The 21,239-nt window shown below is 37.0% G+C and overlaps 4 protein-coding genes across 4 annotated transcripts; 2 read left to right on the top strand and 2 right to left on the bottom strand.

Annotated features, from left to right (window-relative positions):
* Nucleotides 1-3,373: 3,373 nt before the first annotated feature.
* Nucleotides 3,374-4,321, top strand: LOC100216501 (uncharacterized). Its single transcript, NM_001142754.1, is given in 1 exon segment — nucleotides 3,374-4,321. A coding segment is annotated over 1 exon segment (696 nt). The 5' UTR covers nucleotides 3,374-3,543; the 3' UTR covers nucleotides 4,240-4,321.
* LOC692981 (mitochondrial thioredoxin 2) lies at nucleotides 3,820-5,965 on the bottom strand. The gene is given in 2 exon segments (NM_001046818.1): nucleotides 3,820-4,586; nucleotides 5,713-5,965. Coding segments are annotated over 2 exon segments (450 nt in total). The 5' UTR covers nucleotides 5,898-5,965; the 3' UTR covers nucleotides 3,820-4,321.
* Nucleotides 5,966-8,153: 2,188 nt separating this feature from the next.
* Nucleotides 8,154-15,816, top strand: LOC101745929 (eukaryotic translation initiation factor 3 subunit L). Its single transcript, XM_004932893.5, has 10 exons — nucleotides 8,154-8,368; nucleotides 8,539-8,634; nucleotides 11,412-11,576; nucleotides 11,965-12,185; nucleotides 12,521-12,653; nucleotides 12,839-12,979; nucleotides 13,606-13,893; nucleotides 13,991-14,176; nucleotides 14,902-15,135; nucleotides 15,634-15,816. Exons 1-10 carry the CDS (start codon nucleotides 8,342-8,344, stop codon nucleotides 15,766-15,768), a joined length of 1,626 nt encoding a protein of 541 aa, XP_004932950.1. The 5' UTR covers nucleotides 8,154-8,341; the 3' UTR covers nucleotides 15,769-15,816.
* A 775-nt stretch (nucleotides 15,817-16,591) lies between these two features.
* Nucleotides 16,592-20,512, bottom strand: LOC101741183 (pentatricopeptide repeat-containing protein 1, mitochondrial). The gene is made up of 4 exons (XM_021352404.3): nucleotides 18,803-20,512; nucleotides 18,185-18,357; nucleotides 17,289-17,460; nucleotides 16,592-16,854 (listed from the first exon to the last, which is right to left on the bottom strand). The coding sequence occupies exons 1-4, from the start codon at nucleotides 20,291-20,293 to the stop codon at nucleotides 16,612-16,614; spliced, it is 2,079 nt and encodes a 692-aa protein (XP_021208079.2). The 5' UTR covers nucleotides 20,294-20,512; the 3' UTR covers nucleotides 16,592-16,611.
* Between the last annotated feature and the right edge of the window lie 727 nt (nucleotides 20,513-21,239).

Raw genomic sequence — 21,239 nt, 5'->3', positions numbered from 1 at the left:
TCGCGGTTCGCGCAATTTGATGTCTGTTAAAAAACCGACACAGCTTGGAAAACCACGAATGTAGCGAAAACTTTGCATAATCATTTGCAAATGTCGTCCTACACTTGCGGGTTTGCGTATTCGTGCGAATGTGAGTGACCGGTATTAGGGTAAGGATTCCTGATGTTTCGGAGGTCTTTTTAGTTTCACAAGTTTGACTAATACGGTTACTAGGGTCCTTATGCCTGCTTCTAGTCCTAGAGGTGCAGACCTCTAATGACAGTTTTAGTGAATCCATAGTAATAGAGTTTATCCATACAAACTGGAGCCACTGCGTTCATCCGCAGTATTCCGCAGGGCGTTTCCTTTTTTGCCACGTACCATCTGGCTTTAAAATGAGCTCCCTTCCACGGTGTTTTCCGAGCGCTATGACATATCCTCCTTCAAACGAGGCTTGTGGAGATTAATATTATTATTGTTTTTTATTGCCCGTGTAGGCAGACGAGCATATGGCCCACCTGATGGTGAGTTTTTACCATCGCTCATGAACATCATCAATGCCAGGGGCAGAGCCAAGCCGCTGCCTACCGCTTAATACGGTATTAAATTTATTTAATTAAATTAATAGTATTAAATGGTAAGCGGTTAGCGGACGGTTACTTCTGACTATATGAGCGAAATCCCGGGCAATTTTTTTATAAAATTACTGATATATTTTTAAATCACAATCAAATCTACAGACGTTGGGAGCAGACCGCGGGCCCAAGGACATTTTTACCGCACTAAGTGACTCCTCTGCTCTCTTACACCCGAAGTCCGATCTCCTGCCGGAGTCAGAGCCGGGTCAGAGTAAGAAAGTTCCCGCGATCAACATTGCAACTAGACTCGCAGCACCACGCCCGGCCGATGGGTCGTCGAGACAATAGTCGACGACCAACGACTCCAGTTTCCACGGTACGGCGGCCCCACCAGCCCGCCCGGACGATGCCGCTGGTTTTCCGGGATACCCCACTGGGACACCGCAGACACCTCCGAACACGAGCTGGGCCCCCAGAGGTGGCGTTCACCAGGCCCCGTGAAACAACAGGGCCTAGGATTTATCGAACGCCACCTCCAAACCTAGCCTTCGGATCCTGCCGATGACGAAAGTCACTCCGCGCAGGAAAGACGGGTGGACTTGCGTAAATCCTTCCCCCGGGCCACGACCAAAGCCGTCCGTGTAACAAACATCGCTCAGACCCGGCAGAGGAGCGCGAGAGGTGCCCCGAATCCGTAGAGAAGGCAAAGGACTGACTCTGGAACAACGCGCTCGACGGGGAAGCCGAGTCCCACCGTGCCCAGTTCACACGACTGACCTGTCTTCGAGGTTTTTTTTATTGCTTAGATGGGTGGCTCACAGCCCATCTGGTGTTAAGTGCTTCATAGAGATCTTCAGCGTAAATGCGCCGCCCACCTTAAGATATAAGTTCTAAGGTCTCAAATATAGTTACAACGGCTGCCCCACCCTTTAAACCGAAACGCATTACTGCATCACGGCAGAAATAGGCAGGGCGGTGGTACCCATCCACACGGATTCACAAGAAGTCCTACCACCAGTAATTACACAAATTATAATTTTGCGGGTTTCATTTTTATTACACGATGTTATTCCTTCTTCTTCTTCTTCTATATCGTTCCCTCACTACTGAGGATCGCGCCTACATGTGACGTTCTTCCACTGTGCTCGATCATGGGTGGCATGGACTGCATGGTACAGACTACTACCAAGTGCTTCTCTTGCTAGATCTGACCATCTGGCTGGTGTTGAGTATTGAATCGTGAACATTTGTTGAGTACGTATTTCATTCGAAAAATTGGAACCCGCCTGAGATTCGAACACCAGTGCATCACTCAACACGACCCGGTCAGCCGACGGAGATACGTAGGGACGCCGCGATACTCTAACGCCTCCGCGTTCACAGACTGGGGCTGAGAGTTGAACGCGTTGGCGATGTCTAGGGACACCGCCGGTGCTACCCCGCCCCGGCCGACAGCCGGCCATCACCGCGTCGATGATCGAGCGGTCCTCCCGGAATCCGAACAGCTTAGCTAACAGATCGGGACCCACCCCCGTGAGGTGCTGGATGATATGGGCCCACCACCCGCTCGAGCTGTTTTCCCACTTCGTCCAGCAACACGATGGGATGGTACCCCGCAGTTGAGTCCCTCCTTCCTCAGCAGTTGTTCTGCCCGTCTTCCACTGCTTCGCAAGCTGTCACGACTCGAGGCAGGCTTCGAAGAGCCGCATGAGCCGGTAACCATTTGTGTACCCTAAGTGTACGATGCGCAGACGGCCCTCCAGTCTTTTGAGCTCACGACTCGTGCTGATTACGGTAGTTTTCCAATTACAGAGCATAATGCGACTCAGTGACGCATAATGCCGAATTATGCTGAAGCATAATTGGAACGTGAATTAGTTTTCAAATGCATAAGCAGAGTGCGCTAAGTTAGCACAGTTTTAATTAACATTGATTATTTCTAAAAAACTACGACGAAACGAAAGCCTTACAATTTTTTTCAACATTCAATAATATTACTAACGATAATATAAACAAAATTTCGATCAATGCCAACTTAAAGAAAAAACCCTTGTCAATTTTCTGTCACTGAGTCGGTATCGATTGCGAGTATCACGCGAGAGCAGTACTTTTGAGAGTGCTCGATTGTGCGAAGCGTTGCTGTACTTGGAACATTCAATGTTGAGCATTATGCCGCATAATGCGCTCTTGTGCTGGAATTGGAAAACTACCTACTTTAACAGTCTATATTTTTTCGTCTAATATTGATTCAGTGAATCGATTCATATTTTAACATCGATGAAAAATCCATTCGTCCTAACCGAACTTAGAGCCAAATATTAAGATTACTAAGTGTATTGTCTATGCTCAGTCAGAGCATCATCCCTAAAAGGACTTTTTGGCGGGAACGCAAGAAGTGAAGTTGTGTGATTTGTTTTATTTTGTCTATTTAGTGTTTCTTCAGGTTTAAATGTGTAATAATGGTGGTTTATTAATTGCTTAATATCTGTGAAAGTGCACAAATGTGGGAAAATGAAACAAAGCTGCTGGACGTAACTTCTCAGGTTCCTCCAAAAAGTCCACTGAAAAAATCTCAGTAAATGACCACCATTTTACTGCGATTATATTTCATCCCATATCATTTCATTTCATTAAATTTCATCCCAGTTGATTAATGTCTCAAATTAATCATCTTCATTTCATTTCACTCCATATTATCATTTTTCATAAAATTAAGAATATAAAGTAAAATAAAACATGACTTAAAGGTATTAGTTACCAGGTCATAAAATCTCTTAAAAAAAAATCATCCCTAAAATAACCTACAATTGTTACACGCTCTTTCAGTTGTAGTAAAAATTTTTATTCAACCAATATCAATTAAGTTATGTTATGTGATTTATGTAAAAGAAGTAACAATATAATTAAATTTTAATAAACTATAATTGAACTTTTACTAAAGCTACCCTTACAGGGTATTTTGTATAAAGTATATAAATAAGCCGCTATGGTTAAAAGGAAAGGAAAAAAAAACAAACATAACAATAAAAAAAATAAGACAAAGCTGAATCTATCAGTATCTTCCGAAGTACTAAACGATCGCAAACAGGAAGCAGAAGGAAACGAGGAGGACGATGAAATTGAATCGAAACCTGCGGCAGTTAAGCGACAACACGTTGATGACTCCGATGCAGAAGAAACACCGCGTAAAAAGAAAAAGAAAAAGCCCGTTATTACCGAAACAACTGATAAAAAAGGTAAAAAGTCGATACGACAAACAAAGAGAGAAAACTATCTTAAACGTCAAGCCCAAGCTGCAGAACTTTCAAAAAATCAACTCAAATCTCAGTGTCTCAGCTATCTTTCTCAGTGGAAACATGACAAACAAAACTGGAAGTTCATGAAAGTTAAACAGTTATGGCTACTTAAAAATAAGTTTTCCACTAATTTAGTACCTGATGAATCTTGGCAGACCCTAATTGAGTATTTTGAATCTGCAAAAGGGAATGTACGCACATTATTGCTTGAAGATGCAAAAAAAGTCATTAAACAAATGGATGAATGGACAGAAAAACATGGTCAAAGTAATACACAAGAAATAGATGAAGAAAACAGTGAAGAGAATACAACAGAAGAGACTAACAAACCTGATGAAGTTACATATAAGAGAGCTCGAGATTTAATACAATGTCTTGAAGAATAAATTAATTTTTTGAATAAAACATTTATTAAATTAAGAATCTACATTGGTAACAAAGAAAAATATATCATTTCATTTTATTAAATTAAGCTTTTATTTCTGCTTTAGTTTCTTCAGAAGCAAACTGTTCAATCCACTTGCGTAGTTTATCAGTATCTTGCAGTCCAACTAAACGGTTTTGTACTTTCCCATTCTTTATCGCTACTAAGACTGGTACAGAGCTTACTTCATAATCTAATGCTAAATCAGTTTGTTCATCAATGTCTACTTTTGCCAAAACCACCTTGCCTTTACTTTCTGCTATTATAGACTCAAGGCGAGGAGTAAGTAGTCTACATGGGTTGCACCACCTGTAAAAATATTACACATATTTTGGGATTACCTTATTAAGTGCAGTAGGCACAACTTGCATATAAGTAGCAATTACATTATCCAAGATAAGGCTATGCATATGTGGATGGTCTCAACATACAAAGGAGGGTATCAAAGGAGGTATACTATACAGAAAATGTGATGTCATAACACAATTATTCTAAACCCATATACTTGTTCTCTTATACAGTATTTAGAAAACCACAAGGTATTTAAAAAAAAACTTAACATTCATATCAGAGTACATAGATATAGATAAGATAAATGTAATAAAAGAAAACCAGAATTTTGATGTTGTTTTAATATGTTTCTGACACCAACCCTCCTTAAGATTAGAAAATCAGGAGAGTATTTTGGAAATTAGGTTATCACATTTAAAATACAAATACTGAAATGGTAGTAAGTAATGACTAAAAACACAAGAGTTATATATCTGTATATGTATATCTTTTAGTTAATATCATAACAGATACAAGTTCCTTTGTGGTTAGTAGTACTTAATCAACAAATTATCAATAAGTAACAACAATGTGCATTTTTTTAAATTTTTACTGATAGATTTATGACAAATGTAAACATAGATATTTATTATTACACAACTGTAGTGTCAGCCTACTAATAGAACCACTGCATTTCTTCCCTTGGGTACTGTAAAAGGCAAAAATTGTAAAACTGAAACAGTTGGAGTATTCTACCAGCATAATGATCATAGTGAGCTGGAGTAGGAGATATCTTAAACCCTTTTAGTTGGGTACCTCTTTCTGCCGCAAAGTACTTATGTGTTCTAATTGACAGGGTTTCAACTTTTAAGCAATATAACTTTGACCTCAAGTTTTGAGATGAAGACATTGCTATTGTAAAGTCTATAAGCTCAAGCTTTCTGAGTTAAGCCTACTGAATATACACACCAACCATTATTTTACCATATTTCTTTTGTACATGTTTATTGAGGGTATATTTTTAACCATAATTAGCATACAACATTAATTGACATTAGGTCATTTCATTGATATTAATTTGCAGACAATTAATGACTACTTATCCCACGTTTACTGTACCTATTTACGAGGTACACATAAAAAACGATAGCCAATTAAAACTTACGTTGCAAAGAAATCGACAACGACGGGAACTTTACTATTAATTACTTTTTCTTTGAAGTCATCAGTACTCTGGATTTTCACAATGTCGTTTTTCGACGCAGTTAGAGAGAAATTTCTCAAAAACCCATAATTTTTTTTTAATGTACAATTTCGAATGAATAAGTTAGTAATATTTTTGGTAAGCATTTTGTAAAAACAATGCACTATGCAATATTGCAAATTATTTGGTAATAGAAAATGGGATCAATTTCCAGTATATATAATCTATGATAACTACCATAGATTATTTTTTTTGGTAGTTTTTCCTTATTAGGAAAGGCAAGGGGATCTAAGCCCATACAGCTTTTGAAAAGCATAGACATTAAACATAGATTTGAGAGTGAAAAGTCATAAATTATTTGTATTACCTATGGTACCAAGTTGTTCTCTATGGAAGATGGATTAAAGGTCTCCCAAGTCATAAAATGTTAAAAAATTTTTGGAAGCGACCATCTATATTAGACTTAGTTACTTTGGCATAACGTTAGATTTTACCCGCTTCTTCGTTTATATAGAAAGTGAAAATATTTTTGAATAATAGAATGTTAAGGAGGTATTAATGAAGGTACCAAAATCACGCTTTTTAACCGACTTCAAAAGAGGAAGTTATCAATTCGACCACAATTTTTTATCTATGATATATATGTTCACAAATTTTTGGAGAATGCTTGAACCATGGAGTCAATAATATCTACAATAATACTAAGTATATGGTTTGAACCAATTCCGATAATTATTTTTTCTTTTTTTTGTTCGAAAGAGTAGACTTCCCGAATGATCATGTAATCATTAAGATCTGATGATGGGAACCTAGAGAAATCCAGAAAAATCTATAATTTTCAAAGTCTACCTTGAAGTGATTTGGGTGTTTCTTGTTATTCTTCTCTGTGCCGCAGCACGCCGGCCGGTCGGCGTCTCGTACCTCAATATTACGCGCTTGGTAATTATTATGCTGCGATGTTATTTTAAAACTGCGATATCTTCTCATACTCATTAAAATCAAATGAGGGGAAATTTCTTTAAAATTAATTGTAATGAATAACGTAATTGTTTGGACAGGGATTAATATCATCTTCATAAAATTTGGTTAGTATAAAAAACGTTATAGTGAGCAAACATAAAAATATAGATCCGTCGTAGTAGAAAAGGTTTTTTAGAACTTTATAGGAGAACAATTTGGTCATACATTGTTTTAGCGAAACTTTAACCGTTTCCACAGCGCACGCAGCAGAAGCTTTCAAAACAGAAAAATACCCTCATTTTGAAATGTTTCAAATTTTCTTTATTGGTGCTCCGCTTGTAGTGGTCTTAGCATGATGTTATATAGCCTCTATATAGTATTTCTGAATGAATGAGCTATATAAAACTAAAATATTTTTTCAAATCGGACCAGTAGTTCCTGAGATTAACGCGTTCAATCAAATAAACAAACAATCTATTGTTCTTAATTTTCACGTCATTTCAGATCCTCCCAATCCACTAACGGTGCTTTTAGGTATCCCAAGCACCAGTCATCGTTCTCGTCGAATGACGGATGGCTCGGCTAGTAAATTAACCTAAAGACACAGCCCACTGAGTTTCTCGCTGGATATTTTCAGTGGATCGCGTTTCCGATCCGGTGATAGATTCTGCGAAGCACGGTTCTTACTGGGGTTCGTGTTAGCAACAACGTCAAATTTGAGCCCCGTGCGCTCACCCTGATATGGTATCTCAAGACCATCAGCTTAGGTAGGAAAACAAAAAAAAACAATCTTAAGTTTTATCGATGTTGTTCATAATATGGACGATAAAGTGCTCTTTATGTGTTTGAAAAAGTGTCCGTCTAAAACCGACTAATTTGTGTGCAATCATAGCAAGTGGCTTAACTTCGAAAATAGCGTTAAAGCTATTGATACATTTTTCAAGTCAGCACACTTCACTTCGTTTGCAACTGCGAAATTCATATCATACCACTGGCTACGCGTACGCACTTTTTTTACTGGGTTTTTAAGTTGTGATTTGCTGCTTATGGCTGAAATTTTTTTGAACTTGTCCTCCATGTCCTTGGGTCTTCCTATGATTGTTCGCAAGCATAGAACCCAACCGATTAATTAAATACTTAAATTAACCAACTTCAGATCATTCACTATAATTAAACAGTGTAAAAAAAGAAATAACACTTTGCTTAAAGATCTTGCTAACATGCCATAAATCTTCAAAAAAAAAAAAGCTGTGCACATTGAACATAATGTGTATTGTCTATGGTTGGCTTCGGCCTTATTGAAATTTTTATTTCAGGAAGAAATTATAAAGGACTTGGCTTCGACCTTAATGAAATTTTTATTTCAGGATATAATATAAAACACACAAGACCTGCCTTCGGCTTTTTTGAAAATTTATTTCAGAAATTATATAGAGCAGATGAGGCTGTATGACCTTAGATCTCCTTGTCTTTCCTAATAAGGAAAAACTGTACCAAAAAAAAATGTCTATGATTGGATAGGAGAACGTATACGAAATTGCGAATGGCTGAATAGGTTATTCTCAAATTAAATACTCGTTCAGACGCATAAACTCTAACGTATGAATACTGTTAGATTCTATTAACAACCATGTATTCCAGCGACGATTATAATGAGGTATCTATATTTTTCAATATTAAAATATACAGTAAAAATTCAACCTATGGCCAACATTGGACGTCTGTGGAATGCTGATATTGATGGCTCACCAACATTACCACATATCCTGGTAAATATGTAAATAAGTATATACACAATATTATAAATATATATTTGTGTTATTCCAGGGAGGTTACGAATCCTATGGCGACTATGAAGCACAGTCCACAGAACACTACGAGCCGGAATATGACAGGTCTTCTTATTATAAAATGCCTGACATGGTAAGTTCTCATCTCATATTTAAGTACTATATCATAACATAACGTTATAAAAATACCATATTTTGATGCTATGGTTTGCAAACATGGAATAGTTTATGAATGCATCATATTATAGAATGGTTTTTAAACGATATAGAGATTCATTGATGATTACTACTGACATTTTATAAAACAGAAACCTAGTCATGTAACAGTCATAATACACAAAATATCTAAATTTTTACATAATTTGAACTGTACCTACGTTTTATTTTGATGGTAATATTTCATAAGCTATCTGTGAAATAGTAACAAATTATGTATCAAGTTTCCATCTAGTTATTTCATAAGGTAAAAGGAGAATGACCAAAAGTCGTCTAGCAAAGTTGCATGTTGCAGAATCAAAATAACATCGAAATAGTTTTCTCATTTTTTACAACCATTTTCACTACAGAAATGTTTTGTACAGGACTGGAATTATGATTTTAAGATTAATAGTAAATGAACAATTGTTCGCATCATTTCCGTATTAAAGTCATGAGATGACGTTTCGTTCTCTCTATTTAGACAGATTACTCATGCATGAGTTTTTAGACTCAATTATCACAAAAATGATATCAAAGTCTTGGACAGTTAAATAACTGGGTATATTATATTCTTATATTATATTTTACAACACATTGAATTATGATTTTATCATTAAGTGAAAATAATAATTTTTTTGTGTTCCGTTTCACGCAGACCCAACTGTCAAGCTTATGATATTGTCGATAGACGAGCCGGCGCGGCGGCTGCAACCCAGCAAGTGGCCATACGTTTTTATGTACCTAAACCTAAAAGTGTTTTATTACGCCAGGACGTTTATATGTTTTGTTTATGAACTCTTGAGTCTTCTGTAATTCTATAATCATGTTGATGCTTGAGCCTCTGATAATGAGGAGAAGTCGGTGTGTGAAAACTATGATTAATATGTTTTGTTTGTGGGCCTAACATTATTTATAGGTTATGTCCGTTTTGGTCTAATTACTTGAAAACCCGGTTAATTATGATTATGGGGAAGCGAACACTTTTATTCCATAATAAACTACTCAAAACAAAATAGGGCCCACCATGTTTTTTAAATGAATTTTACAGATTATTTTTCTTTTTTCAGTTTTTATGATTAGGAATGAATAAATTAAGTTTTTTGAAAGTGTGTAAACATTAACAACAGTAAGTTTAGCCAATTTTATGGAATTTAGTCAAAATTTACAGTTTTTAGAAAAGTTGACAGAAATTTTTGATTTAAGTAAAGTTTGATTTTGATTTTTATTATTGACTTAATCAATGAGTTTGATGGTGCTTAATAGCGAGTAGGTCCTCCTCTGTTCCGTATGCACTCTCTGACCCTATCTGGGACGCTTTCAATCAAGTGGGTGATGTTTTCCTCGGGTATTCGCCCCCAACACAATTTTAGGGCGTTTATGAGCTCTTGTCGATTAGTCACATTACTGAAGTTCGATTTGAGACTTCTTTTCAGTTGGTCCCATAAATGTTCAATGGAGTTAAGATCGGAACTCATGGCCGGCCACGGTAAAACCGTAATATTGGCCTCAGAGAAAGCTCTCTGGGTTGTTCGCGCTTTATGTGAGCGAGCATTGTCTTGCATAAAGACGAAGTTTTCACCTACTCTTGGTGAAAATGGGATGACATGGGGCCGAATTATTCGATCGACATGCCGGGAGGCAGCTATGGGGCCTTCTTCCAGAATTACCAGCTCAGCTTTACCGAGCAAGCTTATTCCAGCCCACACCATAACATTTGGACCTCCAAAACGATCCCTTTCACGTATGCAAGGTTCTGAAAAACGTTCTCCTTCTCTTCTCCACACGCGCACTCGACGATCATCGCAGAAAAACTTCACTTTACTTTCGTCCGTAAAGAGTACATTTCTCCAGTTGTCCGTTGTCCACTCCGCGTGCTCGCGAGCAAACCTCAAACGCGCTGCACGATGCGCTCTTGTCAATATTAGACGAATAACATGAGATCTGGAATGTTGTCCGTCTTCATGGAGCTGATTTCGAACGGTTTGATCACCAATTCGTGTACCAGTCGATTGCCGCAGTCGATTTTGTAAGACGCGGGCGAAAATCGTACGCTCTCGACGTGCAGTCAATCCGATATACCGGTCTTCCTGAACGGTTGTAGCTCGGGCTCTTCCTGATCCAGATCTCCTCGTGACACTACCTGTCTCTAGAAAGCGTTCCCACGCGTTTCGAATAGCTCGTCGCGACACACCACGACGTCTTGCCACTGATCTCTGAGATTCTCCCTCCTGAAGCATAAACACTGCTCTTGTTGCTGTTTCCACATCCATATGACGCCGAGAGCCAGGCATAATGATCGCGAGTAACACCGAAATCAAGTCAAAATGAAAAAAGTAGACGTGCGACTGTAACATTCAGAACGTGACTGAGGGTACAAATGACTGAGAATTTGAGTAATAAACGTTTTTTGGAGTACTTCACTTTTTTTGTCTACACACCATTGAATTCCTGACTTGAAACATTGATAACGTTAGATAAACATGTCAACAATACTTCGAAATGTTTAATTTCACTATTTACTACCAAACAATTTTTTTTAGACGAAATTCGAGATTAACTTAGAGTGGGCCCTATTTTGTTTTGAGTAGTTTATATAAAGCGTAGTCTATAATACATAAAGATTTATTGCGCAACAACTTAAGACGGAATTCCATACATATGTGGTCATTGTCCTTTGTACTGTTTAACATCGTTTATTTCATTATTTTGCAGGTCAAGAAATTCCTTGTTTACTTTCGCAACATGATTAATGAAGGTGTAACATATGAGATCCTGAACCTCTATGAGAATACCTTCCCCACACTCACTGAGAAATACTTTGAAAATACACCTTGGCCAGATGAAGATGAGGTCTCACCTATTGTGGACAATGATAATGTAAAGCCCTTTCCTATATGGTACTACATAATATTTAAAAGTATGGACACATTGACAAACTTTCCTACTTACCTTAAAACAATATTGTGACATTGCCTAATGTACTGTAGGATCTGTGTTAGCTGACCTTTGGAACTAGTGCCTCTTTATTACTTTGTATAGATGCATAAAGGAGTTTGCATATGACCTGATGTTACCAGAGCTCATGAGGTCACAATGTGAATACTGCCACCCACTCTGTGACAAGAGGTTAAAGTCCCAATTAAATTGTAATATAATTGCTACAGCCTTCAAACTGGAGCACACAAAATCAATGTTGTAGAAATAAACTGGACAGTTATATGCAGTCCAACTATTCAACTCAATTGAACAATCATATTGATTTCAGGTATTCATGATCCTATACAAAGAACTATACTACCGTGACATCTATGCAAGAGTCCCTGGAGGACCAAAACCAGAGCAGCGCTTCCACTCATTTTACAACTACTGTGACTTATTTAATTACATCCTCTCTGTAACTCCTGTACCTCTCGAGTTGCCTGACCAGTGGTTGTGGGAGCTTATTGATGAATTTGTTTATCAATTCCAATCTTTTGCCCAGTACAGGTAATATAAAAGAAAAAAAAAACTGAGGTTACAGTTGGCTTGGTTTGACTAAACGTTTTTGTATTGGAAACCTTGTTGATGTACAAAATCATACTGCCTGTTAGGCCTATATTCTGTCACAAGGATGTTTTAGAAATTACTTTCCCAAATAAGATCAAGATTCGTGTAAAAATGCAGGTTTAAAAAATTACTCTAGAAAAAATTTTAAAGTACTTTTTTAAAAATATTAAATCAAGTTTTACTATTAGATGACATATTTACAAGAAAAGATATTTATTAGATAATTAATTTCAGAACTTGTAAATACTATAAAGAGAAATTGATAATTTTCCCAGGTCTCGTACCACAAAGTTGAGTCCAGCTGAAATTGAAGCTCTTAATACTGAGAATAAGGCTTGGAACGTACTGTGCATCCTCAATGTTCTGCACTCTCTCGTAGACAAGTCTAATATTAAACGTCAGCTTGAGGTATGTTTTCTAATTTTTTTTTCCTACTAGAAGGTTCGTTGAAGGGTCATGTTAGATACACCTAACAAGTAGAATTTAGAGCGACGTCAACTGTTTACCATTCCAAAACAAAATTCATAAAAAAAACGAAACGAATAGCTACGTAAAACAAATCCTGTGTGTGTAAAATACCTTACTTTCTTCAGGTATATGCATCTGGTGGTGATCCTGATTCTGTGGCTGGCGAGTTTGGTCGTCATTCTTTGTACAAAATGCTGGGATACTTCTCCCTAGTTGGTCTCCTGCGTCTGCACTCATTACTTGGTGATTATTACCAAGCCATTAAGGTACGAAACAATATTAATTTTGTAATAGAATAGTAATAACGCATTTTTGTAGTGAGGATGGACAAACAAGTGCATAAATCTCTTCATATTACGTAGGTGCTAGAACTTATATACAACTCTTATCTCTCTGAGAAATGCACATCTTTTTTTTTTCCCTACCTATACTGATAGCATTGAGAGGCTATATCAGCTTCGCCCTAACTCAAACCAGAGTGTTACTAACACTGGCCCTAGCAAGAGCAGTGCTTTGCAGAATACCACCGGATCGGAAACGCGACCCACTGAGAAGATCCGGCGAGAAACTCAGTGGGCTGTGTCTATGGGCTACAAATCATTGTTTAATTATAATAGTAGTTATCATACTCTGTTTTGTCTTCTTGACTGTTAAGTTAGAACTGTGGTAGGCAACTTGCAAACAAGAGCGACAATAGCTATTCAAGATATGAATTAGTGTCAGTAGTGTAAATGAAATAACAGTAATACAACTCAATTTTTCATACTGAATTTTTATTTTAATAAAATCAAATAATAATAAATGTACAATTTTTCAATGTACCTACGGAATGACTAACACCAATTCCAAAAAGAATCAAAGCTCCCAGAAACATGCAATATAATGATTTCAGGTACTTGAAAACATTGAACTTCATAAGAAGTCTCAATACTCTCACGTGCCGGCGTGTCAGATCTCCACGTCATACTATGTCGGATTCGCGTACATGATGATGCGTCGGTACGCCGACGCCATCCGCACCCTCTCTTCTGCGCTGCTATACATGCAACGCACTAAACAATTGTTCTCCTCCCGTTCCTACCAGAATGATCAGATCAACAAACAGACCGAGCAAATGTACCATTTACTGGCCATTTGTTTGGTCTTGCATCCGCAGTGCGTTGATGAATCCATCCAGCAGGTTAGTAACCTATCATACCAGCTTTATCTAGATGACTTAAAATATAGTGTATGTACTAATTATATTATATTCATACAAATACAAATTCTATATCCAGGTGCTTCGAGAAAAGAACTACCATGAGAAGATGTTTAAAATGCAATATGGAGACCTAGGTGAATTCGAGAGCTGCTTTACTTTCGCGTGCCCCAAATTCTTATCGGCGTGTCCCCCGCCCATTGAACCCGGTGCCAACTATGGCCGTGATGCTGTCAAACACCAGACCCAAGTCTTTATGGACGAGGTAATATTAGTGATAGTATTGTGACATTATCTATCTATCAATTTAAACAAGACTAGTTTGGTTTATTATACCTCTTCTTCATTTGACTCCAACAATCTCTATTCATAGGATGAGAGTCAAGCTTAATTAAACCTGGTTGAACGATACCCAACTATGGTTTCATCTCATGTTGATTTTTTTTTTTCGGTCCTGGGGCCTAACCTACGAGGTCCCCACGCCTAGGGGGCGCGCGAGGTATGTGGGACTTGACGGTCTGCAGGTGTTGGGAGCAGACCGCGGGCCCAAGGAATTTTAGGGCCCTACCGCACTAAACGACTGCCCTGCACTCACTGTTACACCCGACGTCCGATCTCCATCCGGGGTCAGAGTAGGGGGTTCCCACGGTCAACAATACAACTAGACACGCGGCGCCACCCCAAGGACGCCCGACCAACGGGTCGTCGAGGCGTTAGTCGACAACCAACGACGCCGGTCTCCGCGGTACGGCGGCGCTACTAGGCCGCCCGGGCGATGCCACTGGTGTTCCGGGATCCGCTGGGACAGAACCAGCCTGCCGGGTCAGAACGCCATACACCGCCGACCGGGTTCCTCTTTTCCACAGTATGTTCGGCGACGACAGCGACGACGACAATGCGGACTGTTCATATTGATACTTTAACTTTAGCCAACTTAGAGTCTCTTTTTCTCATATCTCTAACGAGTAACCTTCACTTATTATATTGTAGGTCCGTCAACAAAAAATGCTTCCGACCATACGTTCCTATTTGAAACTATACACCACCCTCCCGATGGCGAAACTAGCTGCATTCATGTCTGCTGCTCGCGGCAGTGAGCGTGACGCGGCACGTGAACATGCGGCTCTCGCCATTCACTTGCTCTGCTTCAAGCACAAAATGAAGAACGTAGTTTGGACTAAAGGCCCCAGTGGTCTTGATGGAAAATTCCAAAGTGGTTCTGAGGTAAACAAACCTGTTATACTGCCTATAATTATTATTTATCTTAAGCTGGAATTCAAGTCGTCGTGACCTAAAGGATAAGACGTCCAGTGCGTTCGTATCTAGCGATGCAACGATATACGAATCCCGCAGGCATGTAGCAATTTTTCTAATGAAATACATATTTAACAAACGTTCACGATTAACTTCCACGGTGAAGGAAGTGTAATAAAAATCAAACCTGCAAAATTATAGTTTGCGTAATTACTGGTGGTAGGACGTCTTGGTACCACCACCTTGCCTATATCTGCCCTGAAGCTGTAATGAGTTTGTTTGAAGGGTGGTGCAAAAGTTGTAATATACTGAGACCTTAGAAATAATATCTCAAGGCGGGTGGCGGCATTTACTGCATAGATGTCTATGGGCTTCAGTTAACTACTTAACACCAGGTGGGCCGTGAGCTCGTCCACACATTTAAGCAAAGAAATAAAATAATAATTCAATACTACTTTTCTTTTTCAGTTGGATTTCTACATCGACAACGATATGATTCATATCGCAGATACGAAAGTGGCTCATCGCTATGGTGACTTTTTCATCCGCAAGCTGTTGAAGTTTGAAGAACTAAATAGAAAACTACACCATATTAAAATTTAAAATGGCCATTGTATCAAAACATTTACAAATAAATGATTTATACTAAAATGTCTTTAAAAACTCACAAATTACAAATTTGCATAATTACTTATGGTGTCTTGTCATTTTCTACTACAAAGCAGTCGTACGTCCGGTTTAAAAGGATAGTCATAATAAAATACAATTAGGAATTCAATATCATAAGGATAGTGGCTTTCAAATTGTGATGTCTGTGTTCTAGTAATGACTTAACAACGCACCATCGGCTCTTGGTGAGATAAAAAAATGGGGTGGCCCACAACCTTTCAAATAAATTACGTGAGAGGTGATGATCACTCATGATAAAAAATGTTTTTTTTTTTTACCTACCTAAGCTGAGAGCCTTGAAAAGCTTTATCAGCGTAACCTTAACGGTAGTAGGTGAGCTCACGGGGCTCGAACCTGACGACGTTGCTAGCACGAACCCTAGCAAGAGCCGTGCTTCGCAGAATCTACCACCGGATCGGAAACGCGACCCACTGAGAAGATCCGGCGAGAAACTCAGTGGGCTGTGTCTGAGGGTTAATTTACTCGTCGAGCCCTTCGTCGCAAGCGACGGGTTCGACGAGAACGATGACCGGTGCTTGAGATACCTAAAAGCACCGTTAGTGGATCGGGAGGAATGAATTTTCTCTTACTCGAATTAGGAATACTTTTCGTGTTCCGTCTAACTGTAGAAATTAATTTCCTGGTGTTAAATATGCCACATTAACATCATCAACAACAGTGCTGCTATGCTATGCTAATAATTATTTTTATCAAATCTCGTAGGGGCAACTGTGACTAGGTAGAAATAAGGATGAAGTCGAAATAAAGAAGTTTTATTTATATCTTAGGAACATATGGTACATATTTACGATTTCTTTTGTTAAATCTCTTTGGTTCGATGATTTTAATATTTTGCCTTTGCACTGTTTCTGGGCTGGAAGTCTTAAATTGTTCCCAAGGATGTTCTTGCTTCAAAGCTTCATGAATGTTTACTTCTCTTAACCAATTAGTATAAATCTTCGAGAATTTATTGTAAGCTGTTTCGAAAGAATTGGAATATTTGCGATGACTGTTTTCATTCTGAAAATTTAAGGAGAAAGTCATTGTTATGATATTAATTCGTATATTACGTTAATATCAGTATTTGTAGTCTATGGCTTGTCTGTGCCCCATTGGAGTGTATTCCTAATCTCCAGAAGCGGTAGTGACCAATCACCATTAAATATGTTCGTCGTATCTATCTAGAAAGGAAATAATAAAAAGGTTTGTTATTACTACAAATTTATTTTAGAATAATTTAATTTGAAATTCAGTTATGCAGTGATATTTATAATATGGTGTGTATGAGCTCCAGTAACCACGCAGCACTAGAATGTCGTGGAGTCGTCTACACATTTATAATTTTTTTTTGTTTGTAATGCAATCAAAATGGTAAATCAATCAAACAAGACAAAATTATTTTTTTCCAATTTTTGCCATTTTGAGTTTGGTTTAAAAAAATTATGTTTACCAACCTGCTGTATAATTTTCATACATTTTTCATTGAAGTCCTCTAAATTCTTTAAAAACAAATCACTAACAGGAACCTTTTCGTCTTTTACAATATTCAATACGTACAGAACGTAGTCGAATCGATAATTTACGATGCCATGTTTCAATAGAGCTCCAAGAATTTCTATATTCACCCTAAAATTAAGTTCAATTAAATTTCCATATGTTCTTAGCAATTAGATTATCTACAATGTTTCAAGACACAATAGAGACGCCTTTCTTTAACACAATTATTTAAAGATATCCTAAGAAATACTTGTAATTTATTTGTTGGGGTTAACCAGCAGCACGAGTAACAAGTGACCATTGTCTTGTGTAAATTTGCCCATTTTAGTTTGTGTGCGTGTATTTTTTCTTTTTTATTATTCATTGTGAACATGAACTAATTAAATACCTATTTTTTTAATCAAATCCAATTTATTCCTGGCCAACTACTTTTAGTTTGATGACAATGGTATTGTTATGCCGGTAACAGCAAATCTATCGTCGAATAGCAGAAACGAATATCGAAAGAACTAGTAAAATCGAGAAAGACCGAGAAGTACAACGCCATCTATTATAAAATAGCGGAAACACACATCGAAACTACTCGATCTGTCAGGAATCTTCTCGATAATTGTAGGGATGTCGTATCGACTATAAAAGCTTTGCAGAGATGACACGAAGGCAGTTAGCAATCGAATCCACTCGAAGCGAAACAACGAACGGATCACCTGAAGCGAAGCGGAAGGAGTAAATTACGAAGTGTAAGGTGTTTTAAGTGTTAAATAGAATTTTAATTTGTACTTTGGTGGAAGTTTTATTTATTCCGAACCCTAGCACGTAACAGTATTGTAATAATAAAAATAATTTTACTGACTTAAGTTGTTCTTGTCTCATATCAGCTAGGAGGATTTCTGCATCTTCTTTAGTTTTACAAGCCATTGCCAAGACGCCATAAGACATTATATTAAGATTTAGTCTCTTCTTTTTATTATCTGGATACAAACGTTTCCGAATTTCACTTTCCTTTTTTATTATCTTTTTAACAGCCTGAAAAAACCAAACAATATTGTTTTTTTTTCTAAATTGATTCAACACACAAAAGTTTTCCCTATGTATACTACAAAGTAATTATTCTAGATTTTAGGCTTTTTATTTTCAATTAAATTAACAGGGAAGGGACTCAACTTATGGCAATCAAGAAATGGTGTTTCCTGAATTCCATGACATGTCCTTCTTCCAATGAAGTTTGCAGTCTTCAGCAGCAGGCAGTGGCTTGGCTATACCTTTGGTTTTGCTGATGTTGATGAGCGACAGTGACTACTTACCTAGTGGCTAGGTGAGCTATATATTAGTCTGCCCACAGTAAATTTTTTAAATAATCAGCATTTATGGTTATTACGATCTGCAGTACAGATTAGCACTGGGATCACTCATAATCAGCCCATCTACGCTATGGATATAAAGCTGTCAATAAAAAAAGACTTGATCATACTTTAGCAGCATCATAATCCAGCCTTAAACACCTTTTCTTTATTAACATGTTGTAGAAGTCAATATCTGCTCGTATCTTCATATTGTGCATAGTATGAAGTAGTTTATTTTCAGCCTCTGTTGTATTATCCAATAATGGGAGCATTTGTGTAAACGTTTTAATGTCTGGTTTAACTGAATAAGCACTCATTTCTTCAAGGAAATCTTCTTGTCCACCTATTACAGTAAACTTATCTTGTAATGAATGCACTTCTTGTAAAGCTAATATATGGTGCATATTAATTTCCTTTGACAATAAATTAGGTACATTTCTTTGTTCTTTGCTGGTATTTTTTAAATTATCTACTAATTGTATTGTTATCTTTGCTTTGTTTTCTGTAATCATTAAATCTGTTGTTTCTACTGCATCTGAATTTTGCATATTCATTTTGTTACTACCATTAATACTTTTTTGAGAATCAATATGGTCTTTTCTAATTTTTTCAGGAGGACTTTTAGGATCTTGCAATAATTTTAACTCTTGCGAGTCAATATTTTGCGTCTCTAGCATATCATTTTTGCTTCCTTTTAATGTTTTTCCTTTGACAGCACCAACTAATTCTTCAATGTCCTCTTTAGTTCCCAAATTGCAGTCTTTCACACATTTAAGCATTAAATTGAAAGAGTAAATATTAGGTTTCTCTCTAACATTCAACATTTTTCTCCATACAATCAGAGCATGCCTCAGTCCATTATTTTTATCTGATATACAAGCTTGTAGCAGATGGTTAAAAGTATGAACTCTAATTTTTATTTTCTTAGTTACCATTTCATCAACTATTCTGAAAGCCGTAACCAAATCACCACAACATCCAAATGCCTTTATCATTGCATTATAATTCGTCAGATTTGGTTCTATTCCTTTTAAAATCATATGTTCTCGAAGATGTTTAGCGTTTTTTAAACCATCCGATGCCCATGGACTTTTGCTACATGCATGAAACAAACAGGTATAAGTATCACCTGTAGGTTTTAGTCCTCGTGCTTTCATTTCATTGAACAAACGAAATGCTTTTTTTGTGTAACCTACATCAGCACACGCACCAATTAATATGTTGAATATATAATTTTCCGGTTTCACTTTATCTTCCTGTAGCATTCTCACCTCCAATACATCAATAGCTTCTTTTAATCTTTTATGCTTTATGTATTGTTTAATTAAATCAGCATACTGTCTAGTGGTTAATTTTTTACCAGGTAAGGGTTTATTTTGTGTATATTCTTCTTCTTTTATATCTCCAGCATCTACAAGTTTTTCGTCCTGTATTTTGAAACCGGACAATGTCCCAAACTTATCAGGATCATCTAAATACACCAATTGATTGTGTTCTGTTCGGAATTCTGTATGTTTGGGATATTTAGATTGATTATTTTGTATAATCGAAGTTGAGAAAAAGCTACGTCGAATAAAATGTATTGTTTTAATATTTCTCAGCAGATTAGTACATGCCATTTTGAATTGTCGATTACAAAATATTTAATGTAATGTGTGAGAAATTTCAAAGACCTTCAGATTCTGTTTTATGTAGGTACAATAAAGTACATATCTTAGAAATATTATTTATTAGCTTAATCTTCTTCAGTGTTCACCTTGTTTTTATAATTTTTAGAAAACGTCACATGGGAAAGGGCATTAATTGAAATAGTTCTATTTTTTCAAATGGAAATGCAAATGGATCATACCATACAGCCTAGTATTTTATATTTTTTTTTTATAAAAAGGAAATGAAGTTGATTAATTTGGAACAATAGTCAAATGGCATGAAATAAAATGAATGGCAAGAATGAATAAGATGAGATGATATGGGACGAAATTCTCAGTACAATGTTGGTAATTTACTGAGACTTTTTCAGTGGACTTTTCTAAGGATCCCGAGAAGCTACATCCAGCGGCTTTGTTTCATTTTCCCACATTTGTACATTTTCACAGATACTAAACAGTTAATAAACCACCGTTATCACACATTTAAACCTAAGAAACACTAAACAGACAAAGTAAAACGATTCACAAAACTTCGCTCCTCGTGTTCCCGCCAAAATGTCCTTTTTCTTTAATAAATTTATGTCAATAACTTTCTTTTTGCTGTATTCGGTACGCAAAGAGTTAATAGTCTATATATCCAAATTTGTAGTAAGACCAAAGCCATATCTGTTGTATGAAAGTGAAATGGATCTATAATGTAATTTAATAATATTAAATGAAACGAGGTGCGATAAGACAACTTCGCTGTTCGATGAAAACACAATACCTATATAATTCTAGTTTGGGACCTTTGAATGTCGGACATCGGAACCGGTCACAACACAAGTACTCAAATACTTAGATAGAAGATTTTCTTATTAATGCACAATAAATTCGTGAGTTTGACAGAGAGAGATTTAGTTTTATTTTTGGATAT

This window comes from Bombyx mori, chromosome 11, assembly GCF_030269925.1.
Source record: "Bombyx mori chromosome 11, ASM3026992v2".
In the NCBI taxonomy this organism is placed as follows: Eukaryota; Metazoa; Arthropoda; class Insecta; order Lepidoptera; family Bombycidae; genus Bombyx; species Bombyx mori.
Note: the sequence above shows the minus strand (reverse complement) of the source record. Positions and strands in the feature narration are given on the sequence as shown.

Coding starts and splice junctions, on each gene's coding strand:
- LOC101745929 (XM_004932893.5), top strand. CDS start 8,342: ATGTATTCCAGCGACGATTATAATGAG. Junction 12,186..12,520: donor CAATCTTTTGCCCAGTACAG/GTAATATAAAAG, acceptor TAATTTTCCCAG/GTCTCGTACCACAAAGTTGA. Junction 12,654..12,838: donor ATATTAAACGTCAGCTTGAG/GTATGTTTTCTA, acceptor TACTTTCTTCAG/GTATATGCATCTGGTGGTGA.
- LOC101741183 (XM_021352404.3), bottom strand. CDS start 20,293: ATGGCATGTACTAATCTGCTGAGAAATATTAAAACAATACATTTTATT. Junction 17,461..18,184: donor ATGAGACAAGAACAACTTAA/GTCAGTAAAATT, acceptor ACTTAATTTTAG/GGTGAATATAGAAATTCTTG. Junction 16,855..17,288: donor GTATGAAAATTATACAGCAG/GTTGGTAAACAT, acceptor TTAAATTTTCAG/AATGAAAACAGTCATCGCAA.